Genomic DNA, 13,660 nt, shown 5'->3' on the forward strand with positions numbered 1-13,660 from the left:
GCCACTGCACTCCAGTCTGGGTGACAGAGTGAGACTCCAACTCAAAAAAAAAAAAAAAAAAAGAGCCAGGTGTGGTAGTGCACACCACTAGTTCCAGCTACTTGGAAGGCTGAGGTGGAAGGATCGCCTAAGCCCAGTGGGTGGCTGTGAGCGTGTGTGCCACTGCACTCCAGCCTGGGCAACAGAGTGAGACTCCAACCAAAGAAAAAAAAGTCCAATGTATATAGATGGAACAGGGCCCTAAAACAAAATTTTCCGCCAGATGCCAATATGTGTCATTGACATGAAGATCTAAAGTGAGATGCTTAGACACCTGATGGAGATTTTTCTAAGGAAATGATAAAAATCTGACCCAAGACATTGAAACCCCTTGCCCACTTTGAGACTCTGGAAAAGTCGACAGAGTGGATATGAGATTTTGTAACGAAGATGTCCTTGAAGAATGCTGTGCTATGAGTCCCATCTTGGGGACAGGGTGAGTTCCTGCTCCCTCGTGTCATACTTAATAAGGGTATCTGTGCGGTGGCTGTTCCAAGAGTCTAACCTGAGACCCCTACAGTGTGGGGTGGGGTGGCCTGGGGTCTAGTCCCACCTGGGAAATCTAGTAGGGAGAGGAGGGCTAGCCGACTGCTTTGAGGGGGCCACTGCCACATCGTGGGGCCCGCCTGTACCTCCAGAGTCTTTCTGGGTAAAGGAAGCAGGACGGTTGCCTCTGGACAGAGGTGGGCACTGCGGTAGAGAGAGCCTGAGAGGACTCAATGTCTGGGATCCTGTGTGGGGATTCCAGTGGCAAAAGTTTGGCTCTGAAGGTTCAGGGGCTGAAGATGAGTCTCACATGACCACACAAAATGAGAATGGACTTGACATAGGTCCACAGGTTAGGGAGAACTCTGGGAGAGGAAGGCTGAGCCGGCAACCTGTGGAGAGGGCATCAAAGCACTCCACCAGAAAGAGGCAGAGTTTAAAATCTGCCCAGAAAGACAGTCTGAAGCTGACTTCATGGCAGCCGGTTGGGGGAGGCTGAGTGGGAAGAGAGAAGACCAGCCTCTCCACACTGTCCCCAGTGGAGGTTTCCAGCTGGCCAGGCCCAAGGAGTGGGGGCAGGGAAGAGAGAGAATCTAAGAATAAACTCAGAATTTTGATGAATACCTTGCATCAACATTCCAGTTTCTGAATCGAGTCTGCATTTGCAACTAAAAGTGACCACAGATTATTCTAAGAATGAGCAGAAAAATCTCAGGCTTGTTGGAGCTGTCCTCCAGGCTAGGGAGTGTGTCCCATCCTGAAAAATGATGGTGCAAGGAAATTGCACTGGTTACTTAAGGCTCTGAGCACAGGGCTTAGCAGCTGGGACACGCACAATAGCGCTTTGTCTCTCTGCCCCACTTACCTGATGGTCTCTGGTTCACAATCCGCTTTTACCCCGATACATTTTTCTCCAGCTCATAGGTTATGCCTGAAGCATGTTTGTTTGAATATCAAGGTCAAGTTCTCTCAGCAAAAGCCATTTCTTGCCACTGATTATCTTGAGCTTCATCTCCCTAGAAGTCTGATGACTTCCATGACAGGCACTCTCTTCCTGGTAGAGACAAGAACTTGATGTGTTTTCCCTGTCCTAGACAGAGGCATTGCTGCCCAAAGAATCAGGCCTGGAGATGGAGCTAGGCAGGCCAGCTCAGCCACTTAGCAATCATGTGGCCCCATTGATAGACTTAAGCTCTCTGCCCCCCTGGTTGTTCATCTGTAAAAGAGTTGATAATAAGAATGTGTATCTCATGGGTTAAGAGTATGCAATGAGGCCGAACACAGTGGCTTGAGCCTGTAATCCCAGCACTTAGGGTGGCCGAGGTGGGAGGACTGCTTGAGCCCAGGAGTTCAAGATCGGCCAACAAAAAACACAAAAATTGATCAGGTGTGGTGGCACATTCTTGTTGTCCCAGCTACTCAGGAGGCTGAGGAGGGAGGACTGCTTGAGCACAGGAAGTAGGGGCTACAATGAGTCATGATTATGCTACTGCACTCCAGCCTGTGCAACAGAGTGAGACTCTTGACTCAAAAAAAAAAAAAAAGGCAAGCCCCTCCGGTCCCCTCCCACTGTGAGAGCTTTTCTGTCTTCTCAATAAATCTTACTTTCAAAAAAAAAAGACAAAATAATATTTCATGAAATCACCTATGAGGCTAAACTCTAGGAAACTGTCAACATTCAACCATTTTTTATTCTACAAAAATAGCAGCTTCTGATGGCTCATCCTAATATGTAAACAATGCTAACTCTAAATTGCTAGTTATTGTGCTAGACAAACAAAATAGCACAACTGTAACAACAAAATCCTTCCATCCATGCTCCCTAATAATTCTCCAGAGTTCTACTTGTAGGGTTGTCTCAAGGAGCCTAGTGGGTGAAGTAGCTATGGCTGATGGACTTCTGAATACTCAAGACCTTCCTGGTTCCTTGTCAATTTCTTCCCATACCCAGAGAGCTCCCTCTTGCTCCTGCCAGTCTCAATGCAAAAACAAGCACAGACAAGTCCTTCCTGCACCTCCTGCCCTAATCACCTAACACTCTGAATCATATTCTGAAATTTCACTACAGAGTGTCTAAATGGGCATTTATTGTATTAATCCTGTTCAACACTCAGAGTATCCTCTCAGTTCTAAAGATCACGATTTTCTTCAGGTTTGAGTAATACTCATCTATTTTTTAAAAATATCTCGTCAGGTGCGGTGGCTCAAGCCTGTCTTCCCAGCATTTTGGGAGGCCGAAGTGAGAGGATTGCCTGTGTCCAGGGGTTCAAGACCAGTCTGGGTGTCTTGATGAGACCGCATCTCTACAATAAAATTAAAAAATCAGCCGGGTGTGGTGGCACGTGCCTGTAGCTCCAGCTACTTGGAAGGCTGAGGTGGAAGGATCGCCTGAGCCCAGCAGGTCGAGGCTGCAGTGGCCGTGAGTGTGTCACTGCCCTCCTGCCTGGGCGACAGAGTGAGAGAATCAAACTCAAAAAAAAACAAAAACAAAAACTCTCTTTCATCAGGTTGATACAGTAGACTAAAATGTAAAAATTAAAAACTTTCATATGAAAAAAGGACACTATAAACGCAATTTTGAAAAGGATTCAAAGAGATGACTCACAGAAAAGGAGTCCCAAATAGCCAACAGGTTGTGACAGGATGGTCAACCTTACTAGAAATCAGGGACATGCAAATTAAAATCATGATATTACGAGGAGGTATAATTTCTCACCCCTCAGACTGGCAAAGTTAAAAAGTCTGAAAATAATAAGTATTGGTGAGGATGAGGGAAAATGGGAGCAGCCACACACTGCTCATCAGAGTATAAATTGAAGAGAAATTTGGCAGAATTTAGCAAGATTGGAAATGCTGTGTGTATCTTATCATCCTGCAGTTCTCCTTCTAGAGAGACACCTGGAGAAACGCTTACCCATGTCCTTAAGGTGAGATGCACTATTATTACATTCTTTCATTATTTCATGATGGTAAAAATTTGGAACCACTGCATAGGTCCATCTATATACAAAGCACTATATTAAAAAGTAGTATAGTCAGTCATGCACTGAAAAATTCCACAACAATCAGGAGAAATTAACTGGCTCACTCCATAAACAAAGAGAATACTATGTTTTTACTTAAGTAAAAGTTAAAGCCATATACAAAACCATCATATATATTATAAAACATATATTGTTATGTTATGTATTGGATTGGGAAGATAGACAAAAATTTATGATGATGGTTGCTGCCCTAAAGGAAAGGAAGGAAACTGAGTTCAGTAAGTCCATTAGCCTTATTTATAATGTCTTAGTTTTAAAACTATTTTTAAAATTAGTTGAAGCACATCTAATAAAACTATAAATCGTCAGTATCGATAGGCAGTAACACAGCATTATATTATTTACTGTTCTATTTTGTAGCTGTAACATTTCTTTAAAAATTTTTTCTATTCTGTTTTCATCTTCTGGAACAACTATTAGAAGGATATTGAAACCATTTCCAAATCTCTTAAGTATATTAATGCATATTTTCTTCTGTCATACTCAATTTTCCAGCTCAATGCTTCTATTTTTTTCTAACCTCTTTTTTTTTTTTTTTTTTTACTCAAGACCTGGTGAAAGAGTGAATTGAACCTCTTTTAAAACAAACAAACAAACAAACAAACAAAAGCAATTGTCATAAGAACACTTAATATATCTCTCCTCTTAACAAATGTTTAAGTGTGCAATACCCCATTGTTATCTATAGATACAATGTTGCACAGCAGATCTCTGGAGCTTTCTTGATTGAACCTTTGTCTCCATTGGTTGGTAACTCTCCCAGCCTCTGGTAACCACCATTCCATTCTTTGATTCCATAAATTTGACTATTTTAGATGTCTCGTGTAAGTGGAATCACGTAATATTTGCTTCAGTGCTTATTTAACTTAGCATAATGTCCTCAAGGTTCATGATGTTGTCAGATATTGCAGAATTTCCTTCTTTTTTTAAGGCTGCATAGTACTCCACTGTGTGTGTGTGTGTGTGTGTGTGTGTGTGTGTACACAATATTTTCCTTATCTATTCATCTGTCAATAGACATTTAGGTTGTTTCTACATCTTGACTATTGTGAATAATGCTGCGGTGAACATAGGGGTACTAATATCTCTTTAAGATTCTGATCCCAATTCTTTTGGATAAATATCCAGAAGTAGGATTGCTGGATCATGCAGTATTCTGTTTCTAATATTTGAGGAACCTCCATCCCTGTATTGCTTTCCACAGTGGCTGCACCATTTTGCAGTCCCACCAACAGTGTGCAAGAGTTCCAGTGTTCCCACATACTCGCAAACCTTTTATTGCTTGGATAATAGTCATCCTGACAGGCATGAGATGATATCTCATAGTGGTTTTGATTTATAGTTCCCTGATGATTAGGGCTTAATCATTGTTTAGCATTTCTTTCATATACCTGTTGGCCATTTGTATGTCTTCTTTGGAGGAATGTCTATCCAGTCATTAGCCCATTTTAAAATCAGGTTGTTAGTCTTTTTTTTTTTCTTTTCTATTGAGTCATGGAGTTCCTTATATATTTTGGAGATTCACACCTCATCAAATAGATGGTTTGCAAATATTTTCTCCCATTTTATATGTTGCCTTTTCATTCTTGTTTTTTTTTTCTTTAGTTTGGTGCAGTCCTACTGGTTATTTTTGACTTTGTTGTCTGTGCTTTTGGTGTCGTGTCCATGAAATCATTGCCAAGACCAATGTCACAAGGGTTTTCCCCAGTGTTTTCTTCTAGAAGTTTTACAATTTCTTCTTTTCTGATTTTATTTGGGTCTTCTCTCTTTTCTCTGAGTTAGTCTAGCTAAAGATTTGTCAGTTTTGTTTATCTTTTCTAAAACCAAATCTTAGTTTTATTGATTTTTTTCCCCATTGTTTCCCCTAGTTTGTCTATTTCTGCTCTAATCTTTTTTATTTCCTTCTATCTGCTAACTTTGGGCTAACTTTGTTGTTATTTTTTTCTTTTTTTCTCCCTAGGTCTCACTATATTGCCCAGGTTGGTCTCGAACTTCTGGCCTCAATTGATCTTCCTGCCATGGTTTCCCAAAGTGTTGGGATTACAGGGATGAGTCACCATGCCTGCCCCCCCCCCGCCTTTTTGAGACAAGGTCTCACTCTGTCATTAAGGTTGAAGTGCAATCATAGCTCACTATAATCTCGAGTTCCATAGTTTACTATAATCTCGAGCTTCTGGTCTCAAGCAGTCCTTCCACATTCGCCTCCCAAGTAGGACTACAGGTAATTAACCATGCCTGACTAATTTTTCAATTTTTTTGTAGAGACTGTGTCTTGCTATGTTACTCAGGCTGGTGTTGCTTGCTCTTTTTCTAGAGTTGAGTTGTAAAGTTTATGAGATGCAGCAAAAGCAGTCTTAAGAGGGAAGTTCATAGTGATCAATGCCTACATTTACATTTATAATAATTATTGATAGAGAAGAGTTTTTTTAATTTAACATATTTTTTATTTTAAAATTGTGGGGTACAGTTAAGGGTTAGGTATACAAATATGCATTGTGCAGGTACCCTTGTTGAAATAGAGAAGAATTTACTGTTGCTATTTTGTTAGCTGTTTTCTGTTAATCTTGCAACTCCTTTGTCTCTTTTCCTCTCTTGCTGTCTTTCTTTATATTTTGTTGATTTTTATATTGCTCTGCTTTGATTTCTTTCTCTTTTTCTTTTGTGTAACTTCTAAAGGTGTTTTTTTGTAGTCACTTACACAAAATATTTTATTGTTATAACAGTCTATTTTAAGCTGATAACTTATGATCAATTGCTTACAAAATCTCTACACTTTAACCTCTCTCCCCACCACTTTGGCTTACTGTTGTCATAATCTACATCTCTTCGTACTGTGTATATGCCATGGTTTGAACGTCCGTCCCCTCCAAAACTCATGTTGAAACTTAATCTTCAATGTGGCTGTATTGAGAGGTGGGGCCTTTAAGAGGTGACTGGATCATGAGGGCTCTTCCCTCATGAATGGATTAATCAATTAATTGATTAATGGATTAATAGATTATCACAGGAGTGGGACTGGTGGCTTTATATTCAGAGGAAGTAATTACCTAAGTAATACTCTCATCACCCTCACCATGTGATATTTTGCACTACCTCAGGCTTATGCAAGGACTTCCCATCAGCAAGATGGCCTCCACCAGATGCAACCTATTGACTGGGACATCCTAGCTTCCAGAACTTTAAGAAATAAACTTCTTTTCCTTATAGATTCCCTAGTTTCAGGTATTCAGTTATAGCAGCAGAAAATAGATTAAGACAGCATCTTTTCTTTCGTTTCTTTTTTTTCTTTTCCTTTTATAGGCAGGCTTCATGAAAAAGAACCAATGCACTACCTTGAATAAGCTGGGTGTGGTAGCATGTGCCAGCTACTTGGAAGGCTGAGGCGGAAGGATTGCCTGAGCCCAGCAGGTCAAGGCTGTGGTGGCTGTGAGCATGCCACTGCACTCTAGCCTGGCTGACAGAGTGAAGCTGCAACTCAAAAAGAAAAATAAAATATCTTCTTTTTTTGGATGTTAAACCCTCTTTGTCTCTCTAAGGATTTGAATTATGTTTAAGTCTTGCTGTGATTTCACTTTGCTTCTGTGAGCTCTTTTTTATTTATTTATTTGTTCTATTTATTTCATGGCATTGGGCTTGCTCAAATGCTTGTTGATTAGTGACTGTGCTTATTGTTATAATTGAGAGACCATGTAAGACTTTCTGTTTGTGCTGCTTGTTTAGGGGAAAGAGTGTGATGGGGGTGAGAATGGGAAAGAGGGAGGGTGGGGAGCTGGGAACAGGGTAGGGCTGAGGCTTGTCTTGAGGATATGGGCACTCTAGTTTTTGGTGTGCATGGGGTACTATCTTGTCTCTCTGACTCAAGTCCACATCCACTGTGCTACCTGGAGGGAGCCTATTTGCTTCTGGCTGGCTGGTATTTGTGTGTATATGGGCAGGGATTAGTTTATAGAGACCAAGCACATGGCAGCTCTTCTTGATAGTTTTTTCTTTCAGTTGCCCTAGATCCCTCCAACTCCCAGATCCTTCCTCCGCTGGGCATGGTGTTCTGCCATCCACATTTTAAACTATATTTTTTCTAGAATCCAATTCCATCACCGTTTCATCTTTAGGAATTCTCTACAGTTTCTGGTCCACCATGGGACCCCTTCATGATTTTCAATTATAGATTTAAAAGTTATATTTTCTTTCATTTGTCAGGACTATGTCTTATTTATAGTCCACCATCTGTGAATTTCAAGCTTGGAGAGAAAGCTTAGGGCTAGATGCATAGATTTGGGAGTCGTCTGAATAATGAATGAAAACTTGCAGCATGGTAGTATAAAAGTATTCAGAGAGTCTGTGCACAGAGAGAGGAAAATCTAGCCAAGGAGAGAATTTAGAAAATTAGCCATACTTGTGGTGTTGGGATACAGTGAGGAACCAGTGGGAAGGAGTGATTGGAGAAGTAGCAAGAGGCTTGGAGAAGGGCAGAGGACAGAAGAAGGGTTAAGACTACAAAGAGGTGATGGATCAGTCTTGAGAAAGGTCCTGGTTGCCTTTGTGAGCTTTCTCACTGGAGGAGTGTGGCCAAGGCTAGAAGGAGATGGGTTGAGTGAGTGATGAGAGAACTGAGACAGGTAGTGAGCACCATCCTATGGTAGTGAGAGGGGGAGGCAAAGGGGACCGGGGACTGGAAGGCATAAAAAAGCCAGGAGGGGGCCGGGCTTGGTGGTTCAGCCTGTAATCCCAGCACTCTGGGAGGCCGAGGCGAGTGGATTGCCTGAGTCCACGGGTTCAAGAACAGCCCAGGCAACTTGGCGAGACCTTGTCTTTACAGTAAATCAAAAAAAATTAGCTGGGTGTGGTAGTACGCACCTGTAGTTCCAGTGAATTGGAAGGCTGAGGTGGAAGGATCGCTGGAACCCAGCAGGTCAATGCTGATGAGGCTGTGAAGCTGTGAGTGTGCCACTGCATTCCAGCCTGGTCGACAGAGTGAGACTCCAATCAAAAAAAGAAAAGTCTGGAGGAGCTTCTGATAGACCCTTGGAAAAAATCTCTCCATTGACTTGAGGCCTCCTGGTACTCAAATATAAGGACTTTTTCCTTTTCATAAGAAGCAGAGGGAATTAATAGGTTTGATTATTGTTTACATTTATAATGTATATGGCAAGAGTTATACTGGAGATACTTGGCAACAGGTTAAAAATTTCTGTTGTAGATCCATCTTTATTTAGAAGCCTTTTTTTTTCTTTTTAGTTTTCTTTTCATGAACTAGAATTTCTTTCCATTTTGTTATTAATAATACAAGAAGTGTGCAATTGTGTCACAATTTTTGCCCAGAAGGAAGTAATAAGAGGTGTAGAAACAGTTTCTGTCCTGGGAACCGTGTATGGCTGCTGCTCAAAGATTGGCCAGAAGGCTCCCCTCTGATTACTTCACCACTAGGGGAAGGGAGCCTTCCCAACTCTGAAATCCAAAACTACCTAGACTAGCAAAGAAACTGGACCTTTGGCATGGAACCAATTGTAGAAGCTTGGCATCATGAGAGGAAATAAAGGGTGTATTAACCTGGTGACTGAACTCTGATTGAGTCCTGACACTTTCATCTTGTTGCTATGGAAGAATGATATTCTTGCCCAGCCCAGAGTAGAGAGTCATGTTAAATTTGGGCAGATTATGAAACTGATGGAGGGACATACAGGGAAGGAAAGAGGAAATGTAAAACAAAGCCTTAAACACAAAGTCCCAAGAGGAAAAGGGGGAGAAGTATAGTGGGCATATGGGGTTCTTTTTCTAAACAGCTTTATCAAGGTATATTTGATATACAGCAAACTTCATATTTAAAGAATACAATTTGATCAGTATGGGCATGCAGATACACTTATAATGTCATGACCACTGTGAAGATAACGAATGTTCCCTCACCCCTAGAAGTTTCTAGTGTCCCTTAGTAATTCCCCTCCTCTCCCCACTATGCTCAGGCCATCAGGGAGCTGCTTTTTGTCAATCCAGAGAAGCGTGTGTTTTGTAACATTCTATACATAAAAGCATGTAATACATATTTTTTTTCTATCTGACTCATTTCACTCAACATTATTTTGAGATTTATCTAGGTTGTTGTGTGTATCAATAGTTCATCTCTTTTCACTGCGGAATAGTATTCCGTTTTAAGAATAAGGGGAAGCTGCTGAGCCTCATCTCTGTCCTGCCCCCAGGTCCTACAATCCCACCTGACATCTTCTCCAGCCCTGTAGACAGGTCTCTGTTCCCTGAACACACCTGGCCTTGTGAGGCCTTTGCTCATAGTACTCTTTCTGCCTGAAATGCCTTTACCACTCAACCTTCTCCACTGGGTAATGAAAAACAATGATCCATTATATAAATACTAAGTAGAACAACCTTTTGAACCCTTATCACAAATCCAAGTATGATGCTGACCTCTCTGTAAGCACATACAATGCTATGAGTTACTGTAAGTTACAATGTTATGTAAATACATAACAAATCTATGAGTTAGGCGTTATCATTCCAGTTGTTAGGGGAAGAAAGTGAAGCCCAGAGTGGTTAGGTTGCTGATGGGCACCCAGGCAGAGCTTGGATTTAAACTCATTTCACTGAGGCTCAATTTTGTCTTCTTGCAAACTATGCTATAAGGTCTACAAGGACCAGCATCCATCCATCCATGTTGCTGCACTCAGTCTTCCTTGTTCCCAGGCAGGATTTTCTTGCTGCCCCTTGGGGTTCCTACAGCTCTTTGTTGTTGACGCTGGTCTCTGATCTTAGGCAACTTTGGGACTGGGGACTGCTTGGAGCAGTTCCTACCAGTCCCTGGAAAATGAGATCCTGCCCACAGCTTCTGGGTCCCTGGGTCCTTTCTGGAGGAGGCAGGGAGCATCTAACATTGCCGACTTCTCCCTTCTTCCTGAGACAGCCTCTTTCCTTGGCTTCCTACACATCTGCCTAGTCCTTCTCAGTCTCTTACATTCTCTTCTTTTTTGGCTTTTTCTAGCCCTTCGGTGTTGGGGTTCTTCAACGTTCTAACACAGACCTTTATGTCATTACTCTGTCCTTGAGTGTGTCTTAATGACCACTTCTATCTGGCAATTCTTAACTCTTTATCCTGACCCCGGGTCTCTTTCCCAAGCACTTGCCATGTGTATTCATCTACCTAGTTAACATCTCAACTTAAACACAAGATGTGGAATACTGAATTCTCTGCCTCTTCCCTCTTCTGTTCCCTGCATCACTGAGTGGCTCATTGTTTGATCTACCCAGGGCTGAATCCAGAATTCTGGGTGCCCTCCTTGACTCATTTTCCCATGGCCCCCAACTCCTCCCAGTCAACAGACAACCATCAGGCACTGTTGATTTTCCTTTTTTCTTTTTCCTTTTGGTGAGGGGAGTTTCACTCTCACCCACAAAGGGGTACAGTAGCACAATCACGGCTCCCCACAGCCTTGGCCTCCTGGGCTCAGGTGTTCCTTCCACCTCAGCCTCCTGAGTAGTTGGGACATCACTCCTGGTTAGTTTTGATTTTTTTGTAGGGATGAGGTCTCACTATGTTGCCCAGGTTGATCTTGAACTCCTGGGTTCAAGTGAGCCTACCGCCTCAGCCTCCCAAAGCATTGGGATTACAAGTATGAGTCACTGTACCCAGCCTGTTTTCCATTTAAACATCACTGGCCTCTCCCTTCCATCCCTACTGTTATCCTGTAACTAGTCACCTACCATGGCTTTCTTCCTGGTTTCCTTTCTCCGGTCTATTGCCTAACAGCAACTACAGACATCTATGTAGAATGGAGAATAAATAGTTCAGGTCAGATGTAGCATGGATTTGAGGGCCAAACTGTCTGGATTTATATTTTGGCTTTCTCACTTTGCTACCCATATAACCTTGGGGAAATGACTTATCCCTCAGTTTCCTCATCTGTAAAACGGGGATAGTAACAGGTTTTACAAAATTCCTTGTCCAAGCCGGGCTCAGTGGCTCAGCCTGTAATCCCGCGCCTTTGGGAGGCTGAGGTGAGTGGATTGCCTGAGCCCGCGGGTTCGAGACCCTGGGCAGGCGAGACCTCATCTCTACACTAAATCAAAAAATTAGCCGGGCATGGTAGTGCGCGCCTGTAATTCTGGCTACTCGGAAAGCTGAGGAGGAAGGATCGCCGGAGCCCAGCAGGTCGAGGCTGCGGTGGCCGGGAGCGGCCACTGCACTCCAGTCTGGGCGACAGAGTGAGACTCCAACTCAAAAAAAAACAAACAAAAAAACCCAAAATTCCTTGTCCAAAACCTTTGGGGCCACATATGTTTCAGAATTCAGAGATTTGGATATATAAAAGGCAGTACTCTTCACATGTCATTTATTTTGTAACATCCCTAGTGAGATCTGGGGCAATACCCTGCAATCAAACATAGTATTTCTGCCAGTGAAACATATGAATATTTATATTATGTGGGGCTAAATAAAAATAGAAATAGCCTCATGTCAGTTCAGCTGCCAAACAAGCTATAAAAATCTTTAGGTTTGGAGAGTTTGGGGCTGTGGAATAGAGGGTAGTGGATAGTGGACCTAGTTTATAAGGCTGGTAGGAAGATAAATTAGTGTGCTTATGATTTTACAAAGTTCTTGGAGAAGTGCTTGGCAGACAGATTATATAAATACTGGTTAAGATGTATGTTGCTGGCTGGGTGTGGTGGCTCAACCTGTAATCCCAGCACTTGGGAGGCTAAGGTAGGAGGACTGCTTGATCCCAGGAGTTTGAAACCAGCCTGGGCAACATAGCGAGACCTCATCTCTCCAATTAAAAAAAAAAGCTGAGTGTGGTCGTGTGCCTATAGTCTCAGCTACACAGGAGGCTGAGGAGGGAGAATCACTTGAGCTCAGGAGTCTGAGGCTGTGGTGAGCTGTGATTGTGCCACTGCACTCCAGTTTAGGCAATGGAGTGAGACCTCAACTAAAAAAAAAGAAAGAAAGAAAGAGAGAAAGAAAGAAAGAAAAATGTGTGTTGCCCTGCTTAAAACCTTCCAAGGATTCTCTCTGGGTCCCAGAGGTGTGTCCCTCATTGGAAGGCCGGGCACACTACCCCTGACTGCTGAGAGCCAGCTCTGCAGCATTCTTTCAGCTCCTCAATTGTACTGTGACTTACTAGCCTCCAGCTTCCAGAGCCTTTCCCCTGTCTGGACAACTGCCCACCTTCCTTTCCCCCATTCATCCTCTTTCCTCAATGGGCTCCAGAAGGGTCCCTGTGTTCCTAGGTCTGCTCCTCCATAGATGGCTCCGCATCATCCTTACTGGTCTGCCCTGCCATTGCATGTGGACCCACTGGCTCCTCTACATGACCTTGCTCACCCCTAGGATCTGGCACATAGTATGCCCCCAGGAAGTATTTATTGGGAAAATGAAGCAGTTATCTGAATGATATTTTCGGAGCATCTCTGTACACCAGGCTCTCTATCAGCCAATCACTTGCATAGTCATTCCACGCAGGTTGCAAAGCTCTTCCTTGAGGTGGCATCATAACTCGCACTTTCCCTTGGAAGTGTGTGCTCCCTGGATCCTGCCTTTCAGCTTTCCTTGTAGCTATCATTGGGTCAACCTTCTTGCCCACTGAAGACTCTGGCTGGTATCCCACAATGTTCCTCGACAGCTCAGACCCTTCACATATCCTTGTCCGGGCCCCAGTTCCTTGTTGGCTTTCCTGTTCTTTAAGCCCCTCATCCCTAGGGGGTTCACTCACTTCAGTCACCCACTCCAGAGGCCACATGCTAGACAGCAAACTCCAATCCCGCCATCCCGTTCTGTGCCCCACATCCTTGTCTTCTCTTCGGCAGACCCTCCCTGATTTCCACATAAACATCATTTTATAACCAGGCATCTTTCCACACACCACCCTGCCACCTCCGGCAAAGCTCTTCACACTGGTTTGGTCTGTATCAGGTTTTAAAAAAGGACTTAATGCCACATTTTACAAGACTCCAGTCATTTCACATAAAAATCCAGATTTATGGCTTCCCTTAGAAGGGAGAAATCAGAAGATCTGAACTCAAGCCTTGCATTCCTGCACGTCAAGAAGCCTGTGCTCTCTGGTTTGCCTAATTCCAACTGCTCTCTGCTT

General features: G+C 42.9%; 1 protein-coding gene across 1 annotated transcript in view; it reads left to right on the top strand.

Moving 5' to 3' along the window:
* Window positions 1–13,412, top strand: part of LINC02054 (long intergenic non-protein coding RNA 2054) — a 14,506-nt gene extending 1,094 nt beyond the window's left edge. Inside the window, 2 exon segments of the mRNA XM_021714851.1 lie at window positions 12,649–12,913; window positions 13,377–13,412. Of these exon segments, the coding sequence (XP_021570526.1) occupies window positions 12,649–12,913; window positions 13,377–13,412 (301 nt within the window).
* Window positions 13,413–13,660: the final 248 nt, after the last annotated feature.

The sequence above is a fragment of the Carlito syrichta genome, unplaced genomic scaffold, assembly GCF_000164805.1.
Source record: "Carlito syrichta isolate Samal-C Ts95f unplaced genomic scaffold, Tarsius_syrichta-2.0.1 Scaffold305827, whole genome shotgun sequence".
NCBI lineage: Eukaryota > Metazoa > Chordata > Mammalia > Primates > Tarsiidae > Carlito > Carlito syrichta.